This window comes from Camelus dromedarius, chromosome 22, assembly GCF_036321535.1.
Source record: "Camelus dromedarius isolate mCamDro1 chromosome 22, mCamDro1.pat, whole genome shotgun sequence".
Classification (NCBI taxonomy): domain Eukaryota; kingdom Metazoa; phylum Chordata; class Mammalia; order Artiodactyla; family Camelidae; genus Camelus; species Camelus dromedarius.
The window spans coordinates 18,069,792-18,090,760 of record NC_087457.1 but is presented as its reverse complement, the minus strand read 5'-3'; the positions used below and the strand labels follow the sequence as shown (position 1 = coordinate 18,090,760).

Below are 20,969 nucleotides of genomic sequence, written 5' to 3'. Positions count from 1 at the left end.
CACCCTGCCTGAGTTTCCAACCTGCAGATTTTGGATTTAAGACTGCAACATCAACTTTTCCCTGAATTTCCAGCCTGGAGATCTACTTCTACATAATCACATAGGCCAATTCTTTAAAACAAATATGTGTGTGTGTGTGTGTGTGTGTGTGTTTATCTCCCATTGCTTCTGTTTCTCTGGAGAATGCTATTACCCATGCCATGGAAGTCTTTCAAATTAATATAGACAGACATTGCTTGAAAATGAATAGGTGCTTACATACTTAGAGATAACAGAGTGTTCTAAATTCATCTATACATTTAGTCAACTTTTTTTTTGAGTATCAACTATGTGTCAGGTACTGTGGTCACTGCTGAGTAGACACAAAGTCATATGGCCTTATTTTCATGGAACTTGATCTTTATGGGAGATAGTAAAATAAAGTACCACAGGGAATAAGTGCTATCCTTATCCCATGGAGAAAACCAATACTATAGCAAAAGTGACCTGTTTCTGACTTGGTGGTGAGAGAGGGTTTCTCTGAGAATGAGGTCAGTTTCTTGTGCCAACTTAGCTGGGCTAAAGTTCTCAGTTATTCAACCAAACATCAGTCTAGATGAGGTACTGAAAGTATTTTGTAGATGTGATTTAAGTCCATTACCAGCTGATTTTAAGGGAGATTACCCTAAATAATCTGGATGGACTTGATTCAATCAGTTATAAAAGGCCTTAAGGGCAGAGCTGGAGCTTCCCTGAGGAAGAAATTCCACCTGTAGACAGTGACTTCACTCCATGCGTCATTCTATGCATGAGTTTCAGCCTGTCCTCCCAAATTCTCACTTGCCTAGCCGGTCCCCTACTACCACATTAAGCTGATTCCTTGCAAAAAAAAACCCTTAATATATTAACTCCTAGTGGTTCTGTTTCTCTGCTTGAACCCTGACTGATACACTGAGTATGTGACATCTATCTGAGACTTAAAGGGTCAGAAGGGAGCTGGGGTAGGGAGCAGGAGGAAGCTGTTTGGGGCTGAGATTCAGCCTGGCTTCTTGGAGAACGAAAATGTGATTAGAGAAAGAGGAAAAGGAAAATGAAATTAGAGAAGAGAGAAATAGGCAGGGGCTGGATCAAGCCTAGAGACAGGTTACAGAATAGTTTGAGTTTTAAAGTGAATGGGAAGTAAGATAACTGAATTTGGTTTTTAAAGGATGATTTTAGTTACAGGAGAATGGCTTGGATGGTGGCAGAAGGGGAACGGGGGCATGACTTTAGAGGTCAAGTGTGGAAGGGGCAGATACAGGGGAAAGGTGGCGGCTGTAGAGAGGGTGTAGAGTAAACCATACACAGTGTAAGAATGAGAGGTAGGACCAGCAGAACTTGCCAGTGAATTATTATATGGAGAGGCGAGGACTGCCAATGATGACTTGAGATTCTGGCTTAAGCAACGGGGTGAACGGTGGACTCCTTTATTGAGGCGGAGATCCTAGGACCAACTTGTTGGAATAAAGGGCAGGGGCGTAAATCAAAAGATACGCTCTGGATATTTTAGGTTTGATAAGGCCTTGAGGCATCCAAGTGGACACGTCAAGTAGGCAATCGAATAAACAGGTGTGAAGCTCGGCAAGGAGGACAGAATTAGAGATATTAATCTGAGAAAAACAGCAGGAAGAGGGTACTTAATTTATGAGAATAATGAGCTCACACTGAAAGGGAAAACGGCCCAGGGTTTAGCATCCTTAAGGAGGGAGTAGGGACGAGAAAAGAGACTGAAAATGAACAGTGGGGAATAATGAGGTCATAATGATGTGCACTGGATTGTACTAAACGGCTGTTTTAAATCAGAGTCCATGGACGCCCGGACTGAGCTAAAATCAGCTGGTGGCCAAGAGCCCGCCCACCCAGGCGAAGACGAACCTAGAGCCGAAGCCGGCCCCGCCCACGGCGCCCTCCCACCCGCGAGCAGCCCCAGGCTCCGCCCCCTCCTAATCCTGCCAGGCTCTGCAATCGCTCGTAGAGATCATCGCTCTGCCTAGGCTGTTGTGTCGATCCAATTGGATATAGGGCCCAAGCCATGGCGGAGAAGACTCAGAAAAGGTGCGTCTGCTGTCTGAAAGAACCCTGTTCTCTCCTTTTCTCAGGGGTGGAACCTGTACCTGGTCGCCAGTGGTGGGGACTTAGATGGTGTCTTAACTCGCCCAGCCTGGACGGTTCCTAAGGCCCAGGCCCGGTCTCCATAGAGAGAGGAGGTGGCGGGGTGTGGTAAGGGAGGGCCGGGAAGGTTCTTTTTCTTCATCCCTCCGCCGCCTCGCCCCCCTGCTCCGCAACCCCCCTGCACGGAAGGGGTTTCCAGCGGGGCTGTGAGGGGAGAAGGGCCTCGCCCCCCGCCCGGGACACGGAGAGACTTCTCCCTTCCATTCTGCTGCGGTCACGGCGCTTGGAGCTGCCCTGTGTCCCCAGACACCCGCGTCAGTGCTGGCCACTCCCCAGTCCCTTCCTGCCTGTCGTGTGCCCTGTGTTTGTGTGGACGGACCCACGGTCACTTGTCAGGAAGGGGGCTGCGCCTGACCAGAACTAGTTTCTTTGTAAACGCGCGGGGACAGGCCCTGGGGCTGCTTCTCCAGCACTCTTTCTTGCTGGGCACTGTTGGAAAGGAACGGCTTGGATGGGAGTCACGCTTACGTGAAACTGTTTCCCAAAGCAGCAGTGTTGAGCACCCTCTGCTGACTCTTTTTGAAAAAGAAAACACACAAACCTTGTTTTGGGTGCCGTAAATTAACATTTAGGTTTTTCTTCTATTTAGGCAGGTAACTGTAATCTTTTTCACGAGCTAAAGAGGAACAGATCTGTTGTGAATATTATGCACAGTATACAGTAGTGTGCAGTGGAGATGAAGGTATAGTTGATTGTTATTTTAATATGCTTGGTCTTCGGCAAAGCCTGCCATCTGCCTGCTCTCTGGTGCAGTGGAGTCTATGAGGAGTGTTTGGACCACTGTTGGGCTAGTGTGAATTTAATTATTCCTGCTTCACAGAGAAGTTTGCTGACTGTAACACACACTACCTGGGGCCTCTTCCTTGGGCATAAAACTGAAGACAGGGCACTTGTGAGTCTCCCCTATTCTCGCTTGCCCAGGATAAGTTAAAAGTTAGATAATGCTTTTTTCATTAAAAAAAAAGTCATAGTGAGAAGGAGGCCGAGGGAATGGAAAATTCGAATGGGAAATCATGTCTAAAATGAGTTATTTCATAGAGGTTGACTTATCTGGCCAGGGCTTAATAAAATTGTCTATTTAAATGCACAAACCTACTTTACATGGAAAGTATCAAAGAAAAAGCATTTACAGGTGGTGATACATTCAAGGATAGCATCATTCAGCTGTCACAGGAAAAATAACCAAAATGACAGGATGTTTCCAGGAAATTTGCAGCTAACAGAAAAGAGATGATCGGTGTTAGGTAATGATGCCCTGGGAATGAACTTTGCTTCAAGAAATTTTAAGTCTCTGGGCTTCATTTTCCTCGTCTACAAAATGAGAGGTTTGGACCATTTTCTGCTTTCTCTCCGTGTCACTAAAGTTTTTTTTCTTCTCCTACTCAGTAGAAAGCTTATATATTTTCTTTGATTTCAGCAGTCAAGTGACACGTAGTAATACGGGTGGATCATTTTTAAATTTCATTAACTTATGCCTTGTAGAAAGTCAATGCCCATCAAAATGATGGAAACAGACGTAGCTGTGTCTAATCTTGCCAACATTTCTTGAAGACATACCCAGGGATTATTAGTTTTTTGTTTGATAGATATTTTTATTTAGAGCTTTACAATTTATAGAGGAAATTTATAGAGGAAAATTCATACATATTTTCTCTTTAGTTTTCCATATCAGCAAGGAAGTTGTGATTTAAAAAAAATTTTTTTGGTATTACTTTACATTTGTATTAGGGAATATTTGGGAGGATTCTGGAATATGCATAATGGAGAGATTTGTTAAAGAGTTTGTGTACCCTGCTGACTCTCAGAGCTATATTTCCGGTCTAGAGCTCTCTCATGGCTCCTGATCTGTATTTTCCGCACACTGGGTCTTTCTCCGTGGGAACCTCAAACTGAGTTCATCCAAAATTAACCATACATTTTTCATTTTCTTTTTTATGAACTGATGTTTTTCCAGATCTTCCAAAAGATATGTCAAATGCCTAGTAATATTTTTCCCAAATGCTCATCACATAATCTTTCTGGTTTTTTTTTTTTTTTTTTTTCCTTGAAGATCTTCCCCTTGAAGTCTTCTATCATCTTTGCTAAGACTGATGCACAGCTGCTGTCCTGATGTTTCCCTCTGTCCTTCTCGCACGCCAGAGCCTCTGTTGGCTTACTTTTATTTCGCTCAGTACATCCTTAACTTCCTAATAAAGAGTGCATAAGAAGTTTTTTGGGTTTTTTTTCAGTCCTTGCAGGTCTAAAAATATCTTTATTTTCCTTTCATACTTGATTGCTAGTTTGGCTGGATAAACTGCTCTAGGTTAAACATACTTCTCTTTCAGTTTTCTATAGATCATCTGCTGGTCTTCTCATATTCAGTATTGCTGTTGAGGAATCGGATGCCAGTGTAATTATCTTTTCCCATCTGTGTCTGGCTTTTCCCCCTCCTCTGGAAAACTTTTAAGGATGTTTTCTATAGTGTTCAAAATTTTATGATAGTATTACTTGGCATGGGTCTTTTGCATTCACTGAGTCCTTACAAATAGGAATATTTGTAAACTTAAAATTTCTACATTGATTTCTATATTAATATTACCTTGCTGGTGGTTAAATATTTTGAATGTACATTATTTTTCCTCCTTTCTACCAAAATAGTATCATTATATACTGTCCATCTTCTGGCCTTGATTTTTTTGACTTAATGTAGTTTGGAGATTATTCCAAATATTAACATAAAGAATTATTCATTCTTTTTTATGCTGTGTATTAGTTCATAGTATACCATAATTTATTAACCAGTTATCTACTAATGCATATCTAGGTTGTTTTCAGCTTTTTGCTATTTAGAAACAATATTGGTGTTAAGAGTCCAAAGCCTCTTTTCTTCTCAAGCATTTTAAGAAAGCATCACATGGGATTTCCCCACAGTGTATGGTGTGCCACATGAGATGCTATAGTGTATTAAACCTTTTGCCCTCATACAGTTTACTTTTCATTTTTCCATCAGTTTGTTTTAACCTTTTTCTTACTGCAGTGTCAGGATAGCTTCTACAACAATATTATTCAGCCTCACCCATGATGAATGTTACCTTTTCTTCCCACAGTGTGAAGATAGCACCTGGAGCAGTGGTGTGTGTAGAAAGTGAAATCAGGGGTGATGTAACTATAGGTAAGAAAATCGCTTATTAGTGTTGTTTCTCAAGAATTGGTGTGATTTAATTTTCAGTGCTTTACAGTTTCAGTAGGTATTATTTTTTGTTTGTCCTAGTTTGATGTCCTAGTTTTATTCACAGAACAATGTATTTCTCTAATTGTTTAATATTTCTAAAAGAATTTAGTGTGATGGAGTCTGTATATAAACTCCTATCTGATAAACTAACAGGGCCATATAATAAAGTCATTCACATTTCAGAAGATAGCTGTTGTGTACCTGCTGTGTGCCAGGCACTGTGCTAGCACTAGGGACACAACAGTGAACGCAGCAAAGGCACTGCCTTCACAGAGCTTATGAACGTTCTATTAAGAGTGCGAACCATGGGTGGAGTCTGACAGACCTGGGTTAGCATCCTCACTGTTTACCTGCTGGGTTACCTTGGGCGTATCACTTCATCTCTCTAGTCTTCATTTTCCCCATCTGTGTAATTATGTGTACCAGAGTGGGTTCAGTTGCTTGTGGTGGAGGCTTAAACATGCACAGGTTTACTCTCTTATATACAAAGTCTCTGGGTAGGCAAGTCAGGGCTGGTCAGTTGATTATCGGGGAGCTCCAACCTTTCAGGATGTGATGGCTGGAGCACCAAGAGTGATCTTGGATAAAAAAAGGGGAGGAGGTGGAGATAAGGGGTGTACTTCCCAGTAGAGTCAGCTCCCTTTAAATAACCTTCCTGAAAGTTCCACACAACCTTTGCCTTGGGCTTAGTCTCATGGACACATCTAGCTGCAGACAAGGCCAGGAGATACAGTCTGAACTGGGCACATTACTGCCCCCTTATTGGGTTCTGTTACAAGGGGAAAGGGAAGAATGGATATTCAGTGGCATTTGGTAGCTTCTGTCACATGCAGATTAGGAGTGCCTCCCCAGTAGGTTTTTAAATGATTAAATAAGAGGATATTTGTGAAAGTCATTGCCCAGTACATAACACACAGTATGTGCTCAATAAACATTAGCTGATTGCACTGTTAAATAAATCAGGGTAGCCTTCTAGAGGTGAAGTCTAACATTTAAACCAAATGCATTTAACATGTGGCAACTTGCTTGTATGAACATGATTAAATCCCCCAAATGCACATTTTAGCCACCAGTTCTTTTACATATGTTTTCACTGGAAATGATGCCCTGGTAGCTTTACGAATGTGAACCCATTCTTACTAGCTGCTGCTTGTTACCATAGGAGAACTCTCAGTGAACTAAGTACACTTTCAGAGAGAAAATATGCCTTGTTCTCTTATACTAACAGTATCTTTAAAAGAAACAAAAAACTAATTTTAGTAAATCTAAGCCTCCAGCCGACTTAGGCATCATGTCTTATAAAACCCCTGAAGATTGTTGCCAGTATTATGGAACATCATTAGGAATTTGCCAGATTGGATTTGTTTGTTTTTAAATGACAGAATTTCAAAGTTTAGGAGGTGAACCTGTTTCTTTTCAATGCTATGTTAACTCTTAAACCATATGCAAACTTTCTATGGGGAGAAATTATGACAGCAACATGTTTATCAAAATGCTCTTCAGCATATTTTTATTCTGGTATTTTTATGGTTTTCATTATGGTTTGAGGAATAACATCTAATATTAACTCACAAGATATTCTATAATTAGAAGGAAAGTAAAACTAAAATAATTATATACATTCCCTCTCATTTCTACTTCTTCCCCATTTTAAACAGTAAGTATTCAATATCTGCTGTGTAGTAAGTACATGGAGGGTATAGATATCTCTATAGTATGAATGTGCACACAAGTGTACATATATGTTTGTGTGTGTGTGTGTGTATTTCAGATTTGAAATAACAGGTTCTGTGCTGGCAGAAGCTTTTCTAGAATATTAATAAAGGCTTCATACTGTGAAAAGGAGAGCTAGACCACTGCCTACGACTGGGGCTGGGGGAGTTTCAGAAGGTGGCACTCACTTTCCTGTTCTCCCTCTGTTTTTCATTTCTTTGTGCTTCTCCCTTTTCTTTATTCCTCTCATCTTCCTGCCTTTCCCAAACGTTGAAATTGTGTAAGGAAATGCAGTATTTAAATATACTTTACATACAGTTTTTGACCACCAGCTGATCATGTACACCTCTGATGGTTAAAATATATAATGATTGTTCAACACAGATTTTCAGTGATGAATTATAAGCATAAGAAGTGCTAATAATGGTGTAGCCACTATGGAAAACAGTATGGTGATTCCTTAAAAAACTAAAAATAGAGTTACCATATTATCCAACAATCCTACTCCAGGGTATATATCCAGAGAAAACTCTAATTTCAAAAGATACATGCACCCCAATGTTCATAGCAGCACTATTTACAATAGCCAAGACATGGAAGCCACCTAAATGTCTGTCAACAGATGAATGGATAAAGAAATTATGGTGTGTATACACACACACACACACACACACACACACACACACACACACACACACACACACACACACACACAAACAAACACACACACAAACACCAGGATACTACTCAGCCATAAAAAAGAAAGATAATGCCATTTGAAGCAACATGGATGGACCTAGACATGATCATACTAAGTGAAGTAAATCAGACCGAGAAAGACAGATGCATCACTTAATATGTGGAATCTAAAAAACAAAATGATACAAATGAACTTATTTACAAAATAGACACTTGCAGACATAGAAAACAAACTTATGGTTACCAAAGGGGAAAGGGGAGGGGAAGAGATAAATTAGGAATTTGGGATTAGCAGATACACATTACTACATATGAAATAGATAAACAAGGTCCTACTGTATAGCACTGGGAACTACATTCAATATCTTGTAATAACCTGTAATGAAAAAGAATATGGAAAGAATATATATATATATATATATATGAATCACTATGCTGTACACCAGAAACTAACACAACATTGTAAATCGACTATACTTCAATTAAAAAATTAAAAATTTTAAAAAGTGGTAATTTTTTTAAAAACTAGTGATTTGATGTTTATCATAGAATGAATCTGTTAATATCTGTTGTTTATTTTGGACCCAGTTTTTTAAAGCAAAGAAAATTTTCTCACTTTACAGAAACATCTCAATTTTTAAAATTAAGGAAAAGATTTAGAATCGATATAGTTATCCAGTGTTTTGTGTTCCACAATTCTTAACTCATTTTTGTTGTGTGTGTTTATCTTTAATTTTATATATAAATACAGAAAATTTCCAGAATTAGTGTTTAGTCATTTTTGTCATTGTTATATTTAGTATGAAATAATCTCTAATCTTTTAGCTACTGTTACTTCATTTTTCTGATATAATATACCAGATTTAAAAAGCTCCTGGGAGATATAAAGTTAAAGCAGAGCAGAGAGTGGAGATAAGTTATCTGATTAAAACTCATTCTCCCTCCCTACCATGTTTTGTTTTTTGGTTTATGGCTGTTAGTGTTTTTGCTTAATTTACCAGAATAATTGATGTAAGTCTTCTTCTTTTATGGTACAGATATGGAGATTTGAGCACTTAATAAGCTCTGTTTTCTGGGTTAAGGAGCAATAAACTTAAGTGTAGTTTAAAATTAACAGATTTTTCAGGATGTTTTACATAACTTTCCATCCACTAGTCAGTTATACTCTTACCAAATTATTCCATTCTGAAGTATTTGGGGGAAGAAGGTAGTTTTTCTTTTGCTGTATTTCAGTTAGTAGAACTTTAAACCTGATCTTCTGTTTTCCTGGAAAATCAGGTATTTGGTTTATCAGAGAAACTAGTCTGAAGCTTTGAAGCACTGTACTTAACCAGAAACTCTAGGGTTTGTGGCTTTGTTGGAGCCTGACCCCTTTCATTAGAGGCTGCTCGGAAACAGACCTTGGGAAAAATAATAGCTCTCTTGTTAATTATAATTTGGGTAAATAAGGTTTCATAGTATCAAACTGTTCTTAATTAAACTGTCTTGATTCATGGGTCATGCATTATTTCCTGAAAGTCTTGTTTTGACAGCCGAAAAACATTTCAGAAAGGTACCTCGGAGTACAGTCGTGCAGCCCTACTATAGGGTGAAGGCAATCTCCTGGGGTTAGGGCAGGGCTTGGTTGGGACATCGTAATGTGAAGGCAGAACTCATGTCTTCAGTGGAAAAGTTTTGTGATGGAAGCACTTTGTCCCACTTAGTCTTTCTTTCCATTAGAGTTTTCAATATAGATCAAAGGCTTCCCTTTTATTGTGAAATTTTTTAAATTGAGGTAACATTGGTTTATAACATTATATAAGTTTAATATATATAACATTATAAGGAAATCTTTTCCATTAAAGCAAAACAGTGGCTCTAACTTGAGAAATTCATCAAATATAAAGCAGTTCTTACAGGCAGGCACTTCAGCTTATAGGTCAAAGGAATTGTTTTCATTTTCAAAAGAGACCTTGTGGCTTTTGGAACTATTTATTGACATGAAAATGTCCACAGAGGTTGCTTTCTGTGGCAGAGATAGACAGGAAAAATGCCCTTTACTAAATGAGGGAAATGGAAATTTGATGCCAGGAATGTCTTTCTGGCTAGATTGCGTCAAGCCCAGCCAACCATTTACAAAAATAATTCATCAGCCAGTAAGGCAGCTCCAACTCTAGACACATTTATCCAAACAAGGAGATAAGCCAAATTGAGTTTCAGCACATTTGGTAAGAAAATATACAAACCACCCTGCCAGAAAGAGTGCCAAGAAAGTTCACAACAGCCTTTTGAAAAAAACTTTCCATGGTGACGGATTTTTATTTTTAAAGCATTTTAACCTTAAGACCTTTCAACTTGGTTTGAATTCAGACCCACTGTAGGTAAAAGTGCCTCTTGCGTGCAGAAGAGTGTAGAACATCTTGTGCTCTTATTTCAGCACGTGGTCGCTGCCCGGGTCTTGGAATAGTGCTCAGGCTGCCGGGCTCCCATGCGATCTCCAGCTCTGTGCAGACAGGGCATCACTCCCCTGAGTCAGGAGGTTCTTTTTAAGTTCACAACTCTGAGGAGTCACATATACTACAGTTCATGTATACGTACTAACCTCTCTAGTCTCTGCCCCCTCCCAAAAAAATCTGCAAGAGGTTAAGGGGAACTATTCAGTTTATTATCACCCATGACCTTGCTGTTCCTTCACAGCTGGAGTAGATGGTTTCACCTTTAAAGTCATTTCAACCCCAAAACTCCAGGGCTTGTAGTTTGGCAGTGCTGCCTCCAGGTGGGGATGTTGTCTTAAACACAGGTCTCACATAAGCTTTATACCCCAGATTTATATGTCGGATTTATAACCAGTTTTCTAGTTATTTACTAACTAATTTATTAATAATCATTAAAAAATAATAAAACACCTGGCTAAAATAGCTCCAGCATTTTAAAATACTGTGTAAGAAGACATGGAACTGGTATTATTTAATTTTTTTTAAACTTGTATTCATCTCTTTGGGTTTTTCTTTGTATAATTACCATGTATTATATTATTTTTGAAAGGGAAAAATGAAAATACTGTTTTCAAAGCTACACTTTAGAGGAGCTATTAAAGAAGCACGGGTCCAGTAGTACCTTCGTCTTACTAGTTCATTCTCAGGTAGCTTCTTGCAAGTCTGCTTGTTAAAAGCTGCAGCCTGAGGACCAGCAGAGTGTCCAGTGCCTCTGGCTACTTATCTAGCCGCTGGCAAAGGATCCGCTTTCTGTCACAGCCACGGTGACCTCTTCCTCCTGTCGGGTTTTTAATGCTAGTGTGGAAAATGCCTTTATTAACCTTCTTAACTATCCTACAGTAAGGTGCAGAATTTTCCTCCCTGGTTAAAAGGAGGTATTACCCTGATACTTGAGTAGGGAAGCAAAGCAGTCCCTTTTTTTCTGTTTCTCAGACCACGAGTTACTTTGTTCCCTGTGACAGAGTTTTTAGCTCTTGGTGTCAGACAGTGATGGACCTCAAGTTTTGAAGAACCATGAGCTGGACCCCCCGATCTCCCCACTAACATTATGTTATATAATCCACACTTCAACCTAGTGAGGTAAGCTGTCTTGGATCTCATCGTTTTACAGTTGAGAAAACTAAGGCACTTGAGAGATTAAGCACAGAGCCTTTTAAGTGATGAAGACCAGGGCCTAGACTTTCTAGACAGGGGATGAGGTGCTGGCTGGGGCTTTAATTACAAAGAACCTAAAATAGAAAGATCGTGTCTCTTTATCAGAACATTGTGACGTAAAATGTAAATCTGGCACTGTGCAAACTACAGATTTAAAGTGGTTCACACAGCTGGAAGACCTGTCAGAAATTTCTTATTACAGAAGGAATCCCGTGTTTGTTTCAGCATTGTTTTAGCAGCTCCCCCTAAAAGTGGTAACTTCTAAATGCCCATTATTAAGAGATTAGTTAAATAAATTATGTTATATTAATATGATGTAAAATACTATTCAGCCATTAAAAAGAATAGCTAGCTAGATATACTTATATGGAAAAATCACTGTGACTTAACTAGGTGAAAAAAGCAGATTGCAGAATAATAAGTACTATTCCTTGGTTTTTAAAAATGGTATGTACTTATAATTTGTATTTTTCCTCCTTTGTGTTGAAGTAATGTTTTAAGTCTGTAATGAAATATATTTTATATACAATGATATTTACAGATCTAAATATTCAGTAGTACTTAAGTGTGGAATAATATTCCCCATATTTTTAAAAATAGTTGCCTCTGGGGAATGGGATTAGCAAGAAGAGAGATCTTTTAACTTTGATTTAGTTTTTTCTAATGAACATGTATTCCTTTTATAAATGTGTGTGTGTGTGTGTGTAACTTTTTCAACAAAGAAAAAAGGCACATGTAGTCACAGTCATGGTCACCTTGAGAAGCTTCCCAGGAATCTGAGTGATCCTATCTTCAGAAATCTCTTATCCTGAACAGGAGAATTTGCCAGGGAAATTTTACTTTAGCAGCTGAGGATTTGGGGAGCCAGAGGTGATGGAAATAACAAAGCCACTCTCGTGTTATTTCTTACCAGACTGTGTGTCCTCTGACGCTGCATCCTGTCGTGGGCCCCACCCTCTATCAGTCCCCAGCACTTCATTCTTAGGGAAAAGAATATGCCGCATTGAGATTCTTTCCAGTTCTCTGGGCACCAGGAACACCTCCTTATTTATTTTAATACATCTGTGAGTGAGCATGTTAAATATCCCCAGTTTTCAAAATAGACAAGCTCAGAAGGGCAAAACTAGCATGTCCTTGTTTCTCTATAACATACAGCCCCGCATCATGCCTATCACAAGCAGATAATAATTATTGAATAAATTAACAGTTTATTAGTACACTTTATTAATACAATTGAATACTGAATTTCATGGACAGTGTCATCTTCCTGACTCCCTCCCCGCATTCTGTCAACACTTCTCCCCACCCTCTCTGACTTTCAGAGTCAGTTACTTCCTGTCTGCTTGTTTACAGATAAAAATGACCTTGGTATGGGTGGGTGGAGTGGGTGTTGGAGGGGAGAGGCTGCAGTGAAGTTATGTTTTGTCACCAGTGGTTTCATTATCACCAAAATGCTAGGCCTTTATGTAAATAAAAGTGGGGAACAGGGAGGGGGATGTGTTACATTCCAGAACCAGTGTCCATGTTGAGGCGCTGCAGTGCCTCCACCACCCTGATGGGGAAATTGTGTGATGAGACCCCTTCCTGCCCTTGCGACTTGAGGTTGGAGTCGTGCTCAGCTCTCCAATGATCAGAGTCTTAGGACTCCAGTGACCACACTTGGCTCTTTCCTTGCCTTCCTTTAGCCCTTTTCAACCTTTAACTGTTAAAATCATATCCTAGACCAGATGCCAAGAACTCTGCCTTCTTGGAGTGGGTAAGCTTATAATAACAGAGTTGGTGACAAAGTAATAAAGTTAAGGTTAGTCTCTATATTTTCTAACTCCCTTCCAGTCCTTAATATGAGGACTATTTCTGTAGTACACCAGCATGAGAAAGTGTTATGTGGTTCTCCAGCATGAGAAAGCACCAACGTTTTAAGTAAAGAGGGAAAAGAAAGGAAGGAAGGGAATTAATTGTTATTGCCAACTATGTGCCAGAATACTGTGTCTACAAACATTATTTCACCTAGTTCTTACAACAGCTCTGCGAGACTGGCATTATCACCTCTCCCATTTCACTGCTGAGATAGCAGAGGCTTCAAAATAGAGGGTGAGCCAGGGCTGTCTGGCTCCAAAGCCTGTGCTGTCTCCACTCGGCTCGGCTTGAGATCTGGCGCTAACCACAGTGATAACATTTGTAACGTCCCTAATGTGCCTGGCACATAACCTTAGGAAACGTTCCTCCCAGCAGCCTCCTTGAAAGTGTAGCCGCCGCAAGTAATTTCTTTTTACCATCCTTTTAACAGGACCCAGGACAGTGATCCACCCTAAAGCACGAATCATTGCGGAAGCTGGGCCAATAGTGATTGGCGAAGGTAACCTCATAGAAGAACAGGCACTTATCATAAACGCGTGAGTAAGACTCTTACAGCTGCTCTGAATGAAGTGCCACAGAGAGTATTTCCATTCATTGCAGCTGTTTCTAGGGACATTTTCCAGCTGACATCTGAAAGCCCACCAATTGAGAACTAGAGAAACACTAAGGCTCCTTTTCAGCACAAGTAATTAGTAAATGAGGAAACCAAAGACCAGGTGGGCGAAGAGACTCGGCCAAGATGAGATAGCTTGTAGGTGGATGACTAGACTCTCCGAGCCTCAGTCTGATAATCTTCCCATTACATGTGACATCCTCTTCTGTTCCTTAAACATTTCCTGAGTACACCCCCCAGCGTCCCAGTGCTGTGCTGACCACCTCCAAGAGAGTCTTTTGGTTGAATTTCATGGTTCTGGCTGAAATAATACTATTCATGCCCAGACATGTGAACTTAACTCTGATATATATTTTCATTTGTTTTGTGGGGGTAACACCCAGAATTATATTGAAAAATTAGGGGGTCCTAGAGGCAATTTTTAAAATGGTTAAGATTTAAAAAATTATCAAATATTAGGACATGTACATGATCTTAGTGAACTAGACTGTAATACCTATGAAATTTTTATAAGCATTTGTAAAGCTTTCTAGATAAAATTTTGGCAGGAAATTCAAGCTTATACCCAATTTATAGCAACAATGTATGGAATTTGTAATAAAGACCTTGGGAAAATATTTAACTATGATAAAGAGATTGATTTGTCTTAATGCTTACTTAGGATTTGGGCGTTTCTTACTATATTAAGCAGGTTCTTTTTAAAATATATTTTGGCACCTTTAGTGTAAGTCAGTTAACAACAGCTATATTCTGCAGTAACTCAACTGTCAGTGATAAAGCACCATTTTTAAATGGCTTTCTCCTATTAGACCGCAAACATTTATGTTCCAAATATTTCAGCTAACCACCTAATAGCATTAAATGATTGTTTTATGTGAATATCTGTCTATATTTCACAATCTTGAATGATTAAGAATGGAAAATTTTCAAGTTAGGCATGATTTTTGATTCCAGTTTAACAAGCTGAAAGTCCTAGCCAGCAGCTGTTCAGCCTTGTCCTGGGAAAGGCCCTCTGGGCTTTGAGTTTGAAAAATAAACAAAGGAAGGCTGACCTTCTGTACACACCTGTGACTTCTTTACATTTCAGTAGTTCTTTTTCAACTCAGAATCAAGTCTTCTCCAGCATAGAGGATAAATAATTCACTTGGATTAAGAAATTACTTACATCGTTACATATATTAAGCTGGCTGGAGGTAAAATTGAGAGAATGAACCCAAATTCCAAAACAAGAGAACTGCTGGTTGCATTATTGACTTTTTGATAATTTGTCTCTTCTTTTTATAGTCACCCTGATAATATCACTCCTGATGCTGAAGACCCAGAACCCAAACCTATGATCATTGGCACCAATAATGTTTTTGAAGTTGGCTGTTGTATCCTTTGCAGTAATTTAAGATAAATCATTCCCAGCTGTCCTTTCATACCCAAATCTCCGTAGAAATTGTCATAATATATCTATCAAATACTTATATAGGTGTATGATTATATATAATGTTATATATTATGTATATATATAAATATAAATTACATTTTTAAGACTAAGCCATCCAGCTCTTTGAAAAGACTTACAGTTTAGCAAACAAATTATCCCCTTTGCTTCATTGAATAACCCAGTAGAATCAAGAAAGTATGCTGTTTTTAGATGTGCATATGCATGGACACACACACCCACACACCCATACACACCTTTAGGTACCATCTTGTTCCTGTTGCTACAGCTTGTTGGCAGGTAGCAATGACTGAATGGCAATAGACACAAAACAGTAATGCAGGCTTCAGTGCTGATTTAAGAACTACAGCTCTGTCAGTTTGATTTCCTGTATAGTTTTAGGTTGATGATATATTGTCTGATGCAGGAAAATGGTAGATGGGTATGAAAATATTTCATTCTTTGCTTTTTTTCCCCCCAAGTGTCACCAGTCCCTATGCTGACTTTGTACTCTAAAAAATAGTAAAATCTTTTCATGATGTCAGCAAAACATTATTTTATAATAGAAATTACTTCAAGGGAAAAATCTAAATGTTTAATAATAACAAAATATTTAAATAAGCTGCAAGCATAAAATGGATCATTAGAACCACTAAGCAGTCATTTAAAATTATGTTTTTAAAATGGTATGGAATAATGCTTACAAATGTAAGTAAACTGAGTAAAGGGAGCTACAGAAGTTTACACAGTATGATTTTATATGGTTTGATTTTATACAGTTTGATTTCCAGTTCTATAAAGGGAATTACATATATTTATATAAACATATATCAAACCATTAACAGTGTTATCTTTAAGTGATTGGGTGTTTTAATTTTCTTAAAACAATTGTGAAAATGTTACTCATAAAATTGGGATATAAGATGCTCATTTCTTTAAAAAATAGAAGTCATTTATTTATACTTGGAGATATTTCTATTTAAAGGTTAAAACTTTACTTTCAGTCTGCCCTGGACAAGGAGTTCTGGCTAGGCCAGCCTGCGTGGCCCCTCCCATGCCTCCGTCTCTGCCCCAGTGCAGGATAAGGACAGAGTGAATTAGCAGGGAAAAAAGATGAACATGTTTACAATGTTTACTTAACTCTGGCTTACAGATTCCCAAGCCATGAAAATGGGAGATAATAATGTTATTGAATCAAAAGGTAAGCTATGTTTGGAACTTCATTGTGGAAAGTAATTAACTCCTTTCTCTTTGTGGTATTCTGGAAAACAGCCTAAGTACAGACCATGGCACAGTGGTGTGCTTGGAAGGAAGGTGTGGTTCGAAGTGGGCTAACATAGCTGTGAGACTGATTCTTTGCCTTTAAGAAACCAAATCCACTAATATGTTTAATACATTAAGTTAACATTTTAGCTAGTAAGTTTAAATTTTAGCTGTGTATATTTAAATCAGGATTGAATTAAACCATAAACTTCAGGTGAAAGATATGAAAAAGATTTCTACTGAAAACTAGTGTCAATGGTAATTTAGTTGATTAATGACATTATATAGTTAAAGAAAAAAAATCAACTTCTCTAGCAGTTTGCCTTCTTTAATTTCAAGAGGGCTTTACCCCTAGCCCATCAGAAACAAATGTAAGTGGAGCTAGGCAGGGGGTCACCACGACTGCTGGGAGGCAGCTCCAGGAGCTTGCCCAGGAAGAACTGGAGTGATGAGACTTCTTTAGAATGGTGCTTTTTCTTTGTTGGTCTTGATTGGCATGAAAGAAAATGCTTCTTTTTTTAAATCATAAAATTAGACTTTTTTTTAATCTAGTTAATGGTTTTTATTTTAATTTGGATTACCAGTTATGATGATGATGATCACTGTCATTTTCTATTTATTGTGTACTTCCTGTATGTCAAACCTGTGCTTAGCACTTTACATTTACTATCTCCTTTATTCCTTGCAGCAAACTATAAAGTGGGATGGTCTCCATTTTATGGATAAACTTGCTTAGAGAATCTGTAGTGACTTGCCCAAGGTCATACAGATAGTCAGCAGGAGAGCTCTATTTTGAGTCCATTTAATGGCACCTAGTCTGGTGCTTGCCTGTCTGCTGTACAAATTCTTATTAACTGGAGTCTTCAGGCCAGTTTGTATTTTTATGCTTGCATCAACATAGAAATAAGTGTTCTAATCATTCAGTGTCTTACGTGGTAGTTCTCTTTGTGTCTTTACTGCAGCGTATGTGGGCAGAAACGTCATATTGACGAGTGGTTGCATCATCGGGGCTTGTTGCAACCTGAATACATTTGAAGTCATCCCTGAGAACACAGTGATCTATGGCGCAGACTGCCTTCGTCGGGTGCAGACTGAGCGGCCACAGGTACTGGTACCTCTCTTTAAAAACAGTTCTTTCTAGAGCCGCTGATTTTCCCAAAATACCACATAATTGTTTTAATGGGCAGCAAGCCTGCTATTTAAAAATCAAATGATTATGAAACATTCCTAAAACCAGAATTTTCTTTGTAGTGGTGTTGTTAAATCTGTAATATCAGAAATATCTCCAGAGGCGACAGTGACATATTATGGGAAAAGAAAACCCAGAGAAAAAAAAAAAAAAGAAAACCCAGAGATATTACTCCTGGTCTTACGTATTTTCACTAGAGATAAATCACCATGCCTTACAAACTATGCTGATTTGCTCCTAAAATATCAGCCTTCGAGGGTAAGAAATCAACCTGCCAAATGTATACAAATATATACAAATTTAGACTGGACAGCCACCTTGGGTCCATCTATTAGTTTACTAACCTAGTTGGCTGGAAAATTAACACAGCTTGTGAATATGCAAGTCTTTTTAGATATTTTCCTGGCTTATGAGAAATTGTCCCTTCCTAATAACCAAGGATAATGGAAAGTACATATTTGGAGATTCATGTTAGAGTAGGATATAAGATAGAGCATTTGGGGCTTCCTTTGGATAGGAGATACTCTGAAGTTTTGAGCCTCACTGCCTGGCACACTCAGTATATTTCCTTAGTTACCCAGCCTCCATCCCCTCCCTTAAAGAAAATATTTTTCAAGACATTTAGCACTTTGTCTCTGATTCTTAGCCATATTTTATCAGAAATTAAAATTCCAGTTCTTTCTGGGTTATTCTAATTCTGTAATGTTTGGCATTTATTGTTACTATTATAAGCAAGCATTACTTCTATGACCAAAAAGGAAATAAGAACAAATCCAGTATTTTTTCACCATCTTTCTGCTTAACAGCAAAAATGACTGAAGAGGCATAAATGAAACTGGAGTTGGGTTAAGGGAGATTAGAATGAAGTGAGCAGGAATATCTAAAGTTTAATACACAATGGTGTGCAACCCTGTTTTCCATATTTCACTGATCATAAGGATCATGTAGAGGTCCTTATTAAGAAAGGATTCCCCAGATTTTTTGAACCAAGTATCTAGGGCGAGGGCCTGAAAATCCATAATTTTCACAAGCACCCCAAGTGAGTTTTACAACGAGGGAGGTTTGGGCAAAGCTGATGTATGAAGAGTGAAGATCAGGTGAGTATCACAGCTCGGTGCTGTGTGGGTCGTGTAGAAAGCAGTGTACTTGGGCTGTTTTACTTAGGTTGTCTACTATAATTGGAACTTTTTCACTTCTTAGAGGCCAAAGTGAAATCTATAAAAGCAAGGTTGAAAACTGATTAACATATATATTTTCCCCCCCAGGGGAGGTAATAAGGTTTATTTATTCATTTATTTTTTTAAATGGAGGTACTGGGGCTTGAACCTAAGACTGTGCGTGCGAAGCACACACTCTACCACTGAGCTATACCCTCTTCCAAAAATTATGTAAAATTTTTTGGCTTTTTCTTATTACTAAACTTAATGTGTCATCATTGTAAATTAAACAGAGAAGCAGAAACAAGTCAGTGAAAATCACCTGTAATTCCCTGATGTGGTGAAAGTCATTTTTACCTGGTACTCTTTGCTTTCTGCTGGTCAGTTCTTAATTCTCTTATCTCTTTAGCCCCAGACACTACAGCTGGATTTCCTGATGAAAATCTTGCCAAACTATCATCACTTAAAGAAGACTATGAAAGGAAGCTCAACTCCAGTTAAGAACTAAGAACAATATATGACATCAAGATAACATTTGTCTTTGACCACTGTCTTTTGAAAAGGCCACAATGTTTATGCACTCTTAGCAGTCCACAGAATAATATGTGTTGACTTTATTCTGTAAAACTGAGTTAGAGGGGAAAGTAATGGATTTTCATTGTAACTGTGCTCTATAATTTATGTAAAATGTATTATTTTATGATACCCTTTTCCCTTTTCTGATAGTTTACAAATTTTTTGTTTTGTGTTGTCTTGTTATATAAAATGTTGGCCATGAATTTTAGTTATATGAAAGGCTACCCATGATAAGAAAGAGCCTATTGTTATGTATTTATATTCTAGCATTTACTAAATTAAATAAAAATGTTGATGACGGGACTTTTAGTGAATATACATTAATCAATTTTTCTACTTGCATCAACTTTCCCAAAATAGCTTTTAATTTTTATTGCATATTAGCTATATATTAAAGCTAATGTGTTTACCTTTTCCTTTTGTGAGTTTGTAGCTGTTTAAAATTTCAGGTGAAATTTCAGCAGCTATTGAATTAATTTAGACTTCATTTTGTTTCCAAGAAAAAAAAACTTAGTAATCAGGGAAAGATGTATTCAGTAGAATACAAAGTCAGAAAGAATGATGTCTGATGATGATGACAAGTAAATGACCATTGAGTGTTATTCTTAGGTCTCTGAGGACAATGAAACTAGAAGAAATTTTGATATATTTATAAATATATGAAATTATTTTGGTATAGTACTAATCACTAATTATTGACTTTCTTATAATTCTATTTACCTAATTACATAATGGGCAAAATGTTCAGGATTTTACTGTAATTCCAAGTTTTTTTTAATGATTCAAGTGCATACATTTAATACGACATACTTTTTAACTTTCAAATCAGTAGATGTCAATTAATACTAAGATATTAAATGCTAAAATATTTTCTTTTGAAACAATTTTTAATTGTGGATAGTAAAGAACTATTTTTGAATTTCTGAAACTGACTGGTACAAATTTGCTTTTGTTCCAAATGTGAATGACTTGATTTTGGTAAGAATATTCATGACTCAGGTTAGAAAACTGACTACATAGAGTGGTTTGAGAAAGGAAAATATCATATAAATGCCCTACTTTTTGATAGCTGCTATTTATTCATTTTTTAACCCAGATGATCAACTTAGGATTTTGTTGATCATGAAAATTTCTAGATAAAAGATCAGAAATTACAAAACTGCCCTTGAAATGCTGTGCCAGTCTGAAATATTATTTCTGGACAAATTCTGATATGCTAATAAATGCCCTGTGCTCCAAACTATACAGGTAGTCTGTGAAGACAACAGTGAGACACCTCCCAAGGATTTGGTAATGAGATAACCCCAGAGAGTTAAACTAATTAAATCAACATGGGAGAAGAGCCTCAACAGTTCCCAGGTGACTGTCCCTTTTAAGTGCTGTTAACTCATTTGAGGAAAGAAAACGTTAACAAAAAATGTCAATATAGTATGAGTTTAGAGA

The 20,969-nt window shown here is 37.9% G+C and overlaps 1 protein-coding gene across 1 annotated transcript; it reads left to right on the top strand.

Annotated features, from left to right (window-relative positions):
• Positions 1 to 1,983: 1,983 nt before the first annotated feature.
• Positions 1,984 to 19,829, top strand: DCTN6 (dynactin subunit 6). The gene is made up of 7 exons (XM_010987980.3): positions 1,984 to 2,073; positions 5,277 to 5,341; positions 13,730 to 13,835; positions 15,197 to 15,285; positions 16,495 to 16,542; positions 17,567 to 17,709; positions 19,360 to 19,829. Exons 1-7 carry the CDS (start codon positions 2,051 to 2,053, stop codon positions 19,456 to 19,458), a joined length of 573 nt encoding a protein of 190 aa, XP_010986282.1. The 5' UTR covers positions 1,984 to 2,050; the 3' UTR covers positions 19,459 to 19,829.
• The last annotated feature ends 1,140 nt before the right edge of the window (positions 19,830 to 20,969 follow it).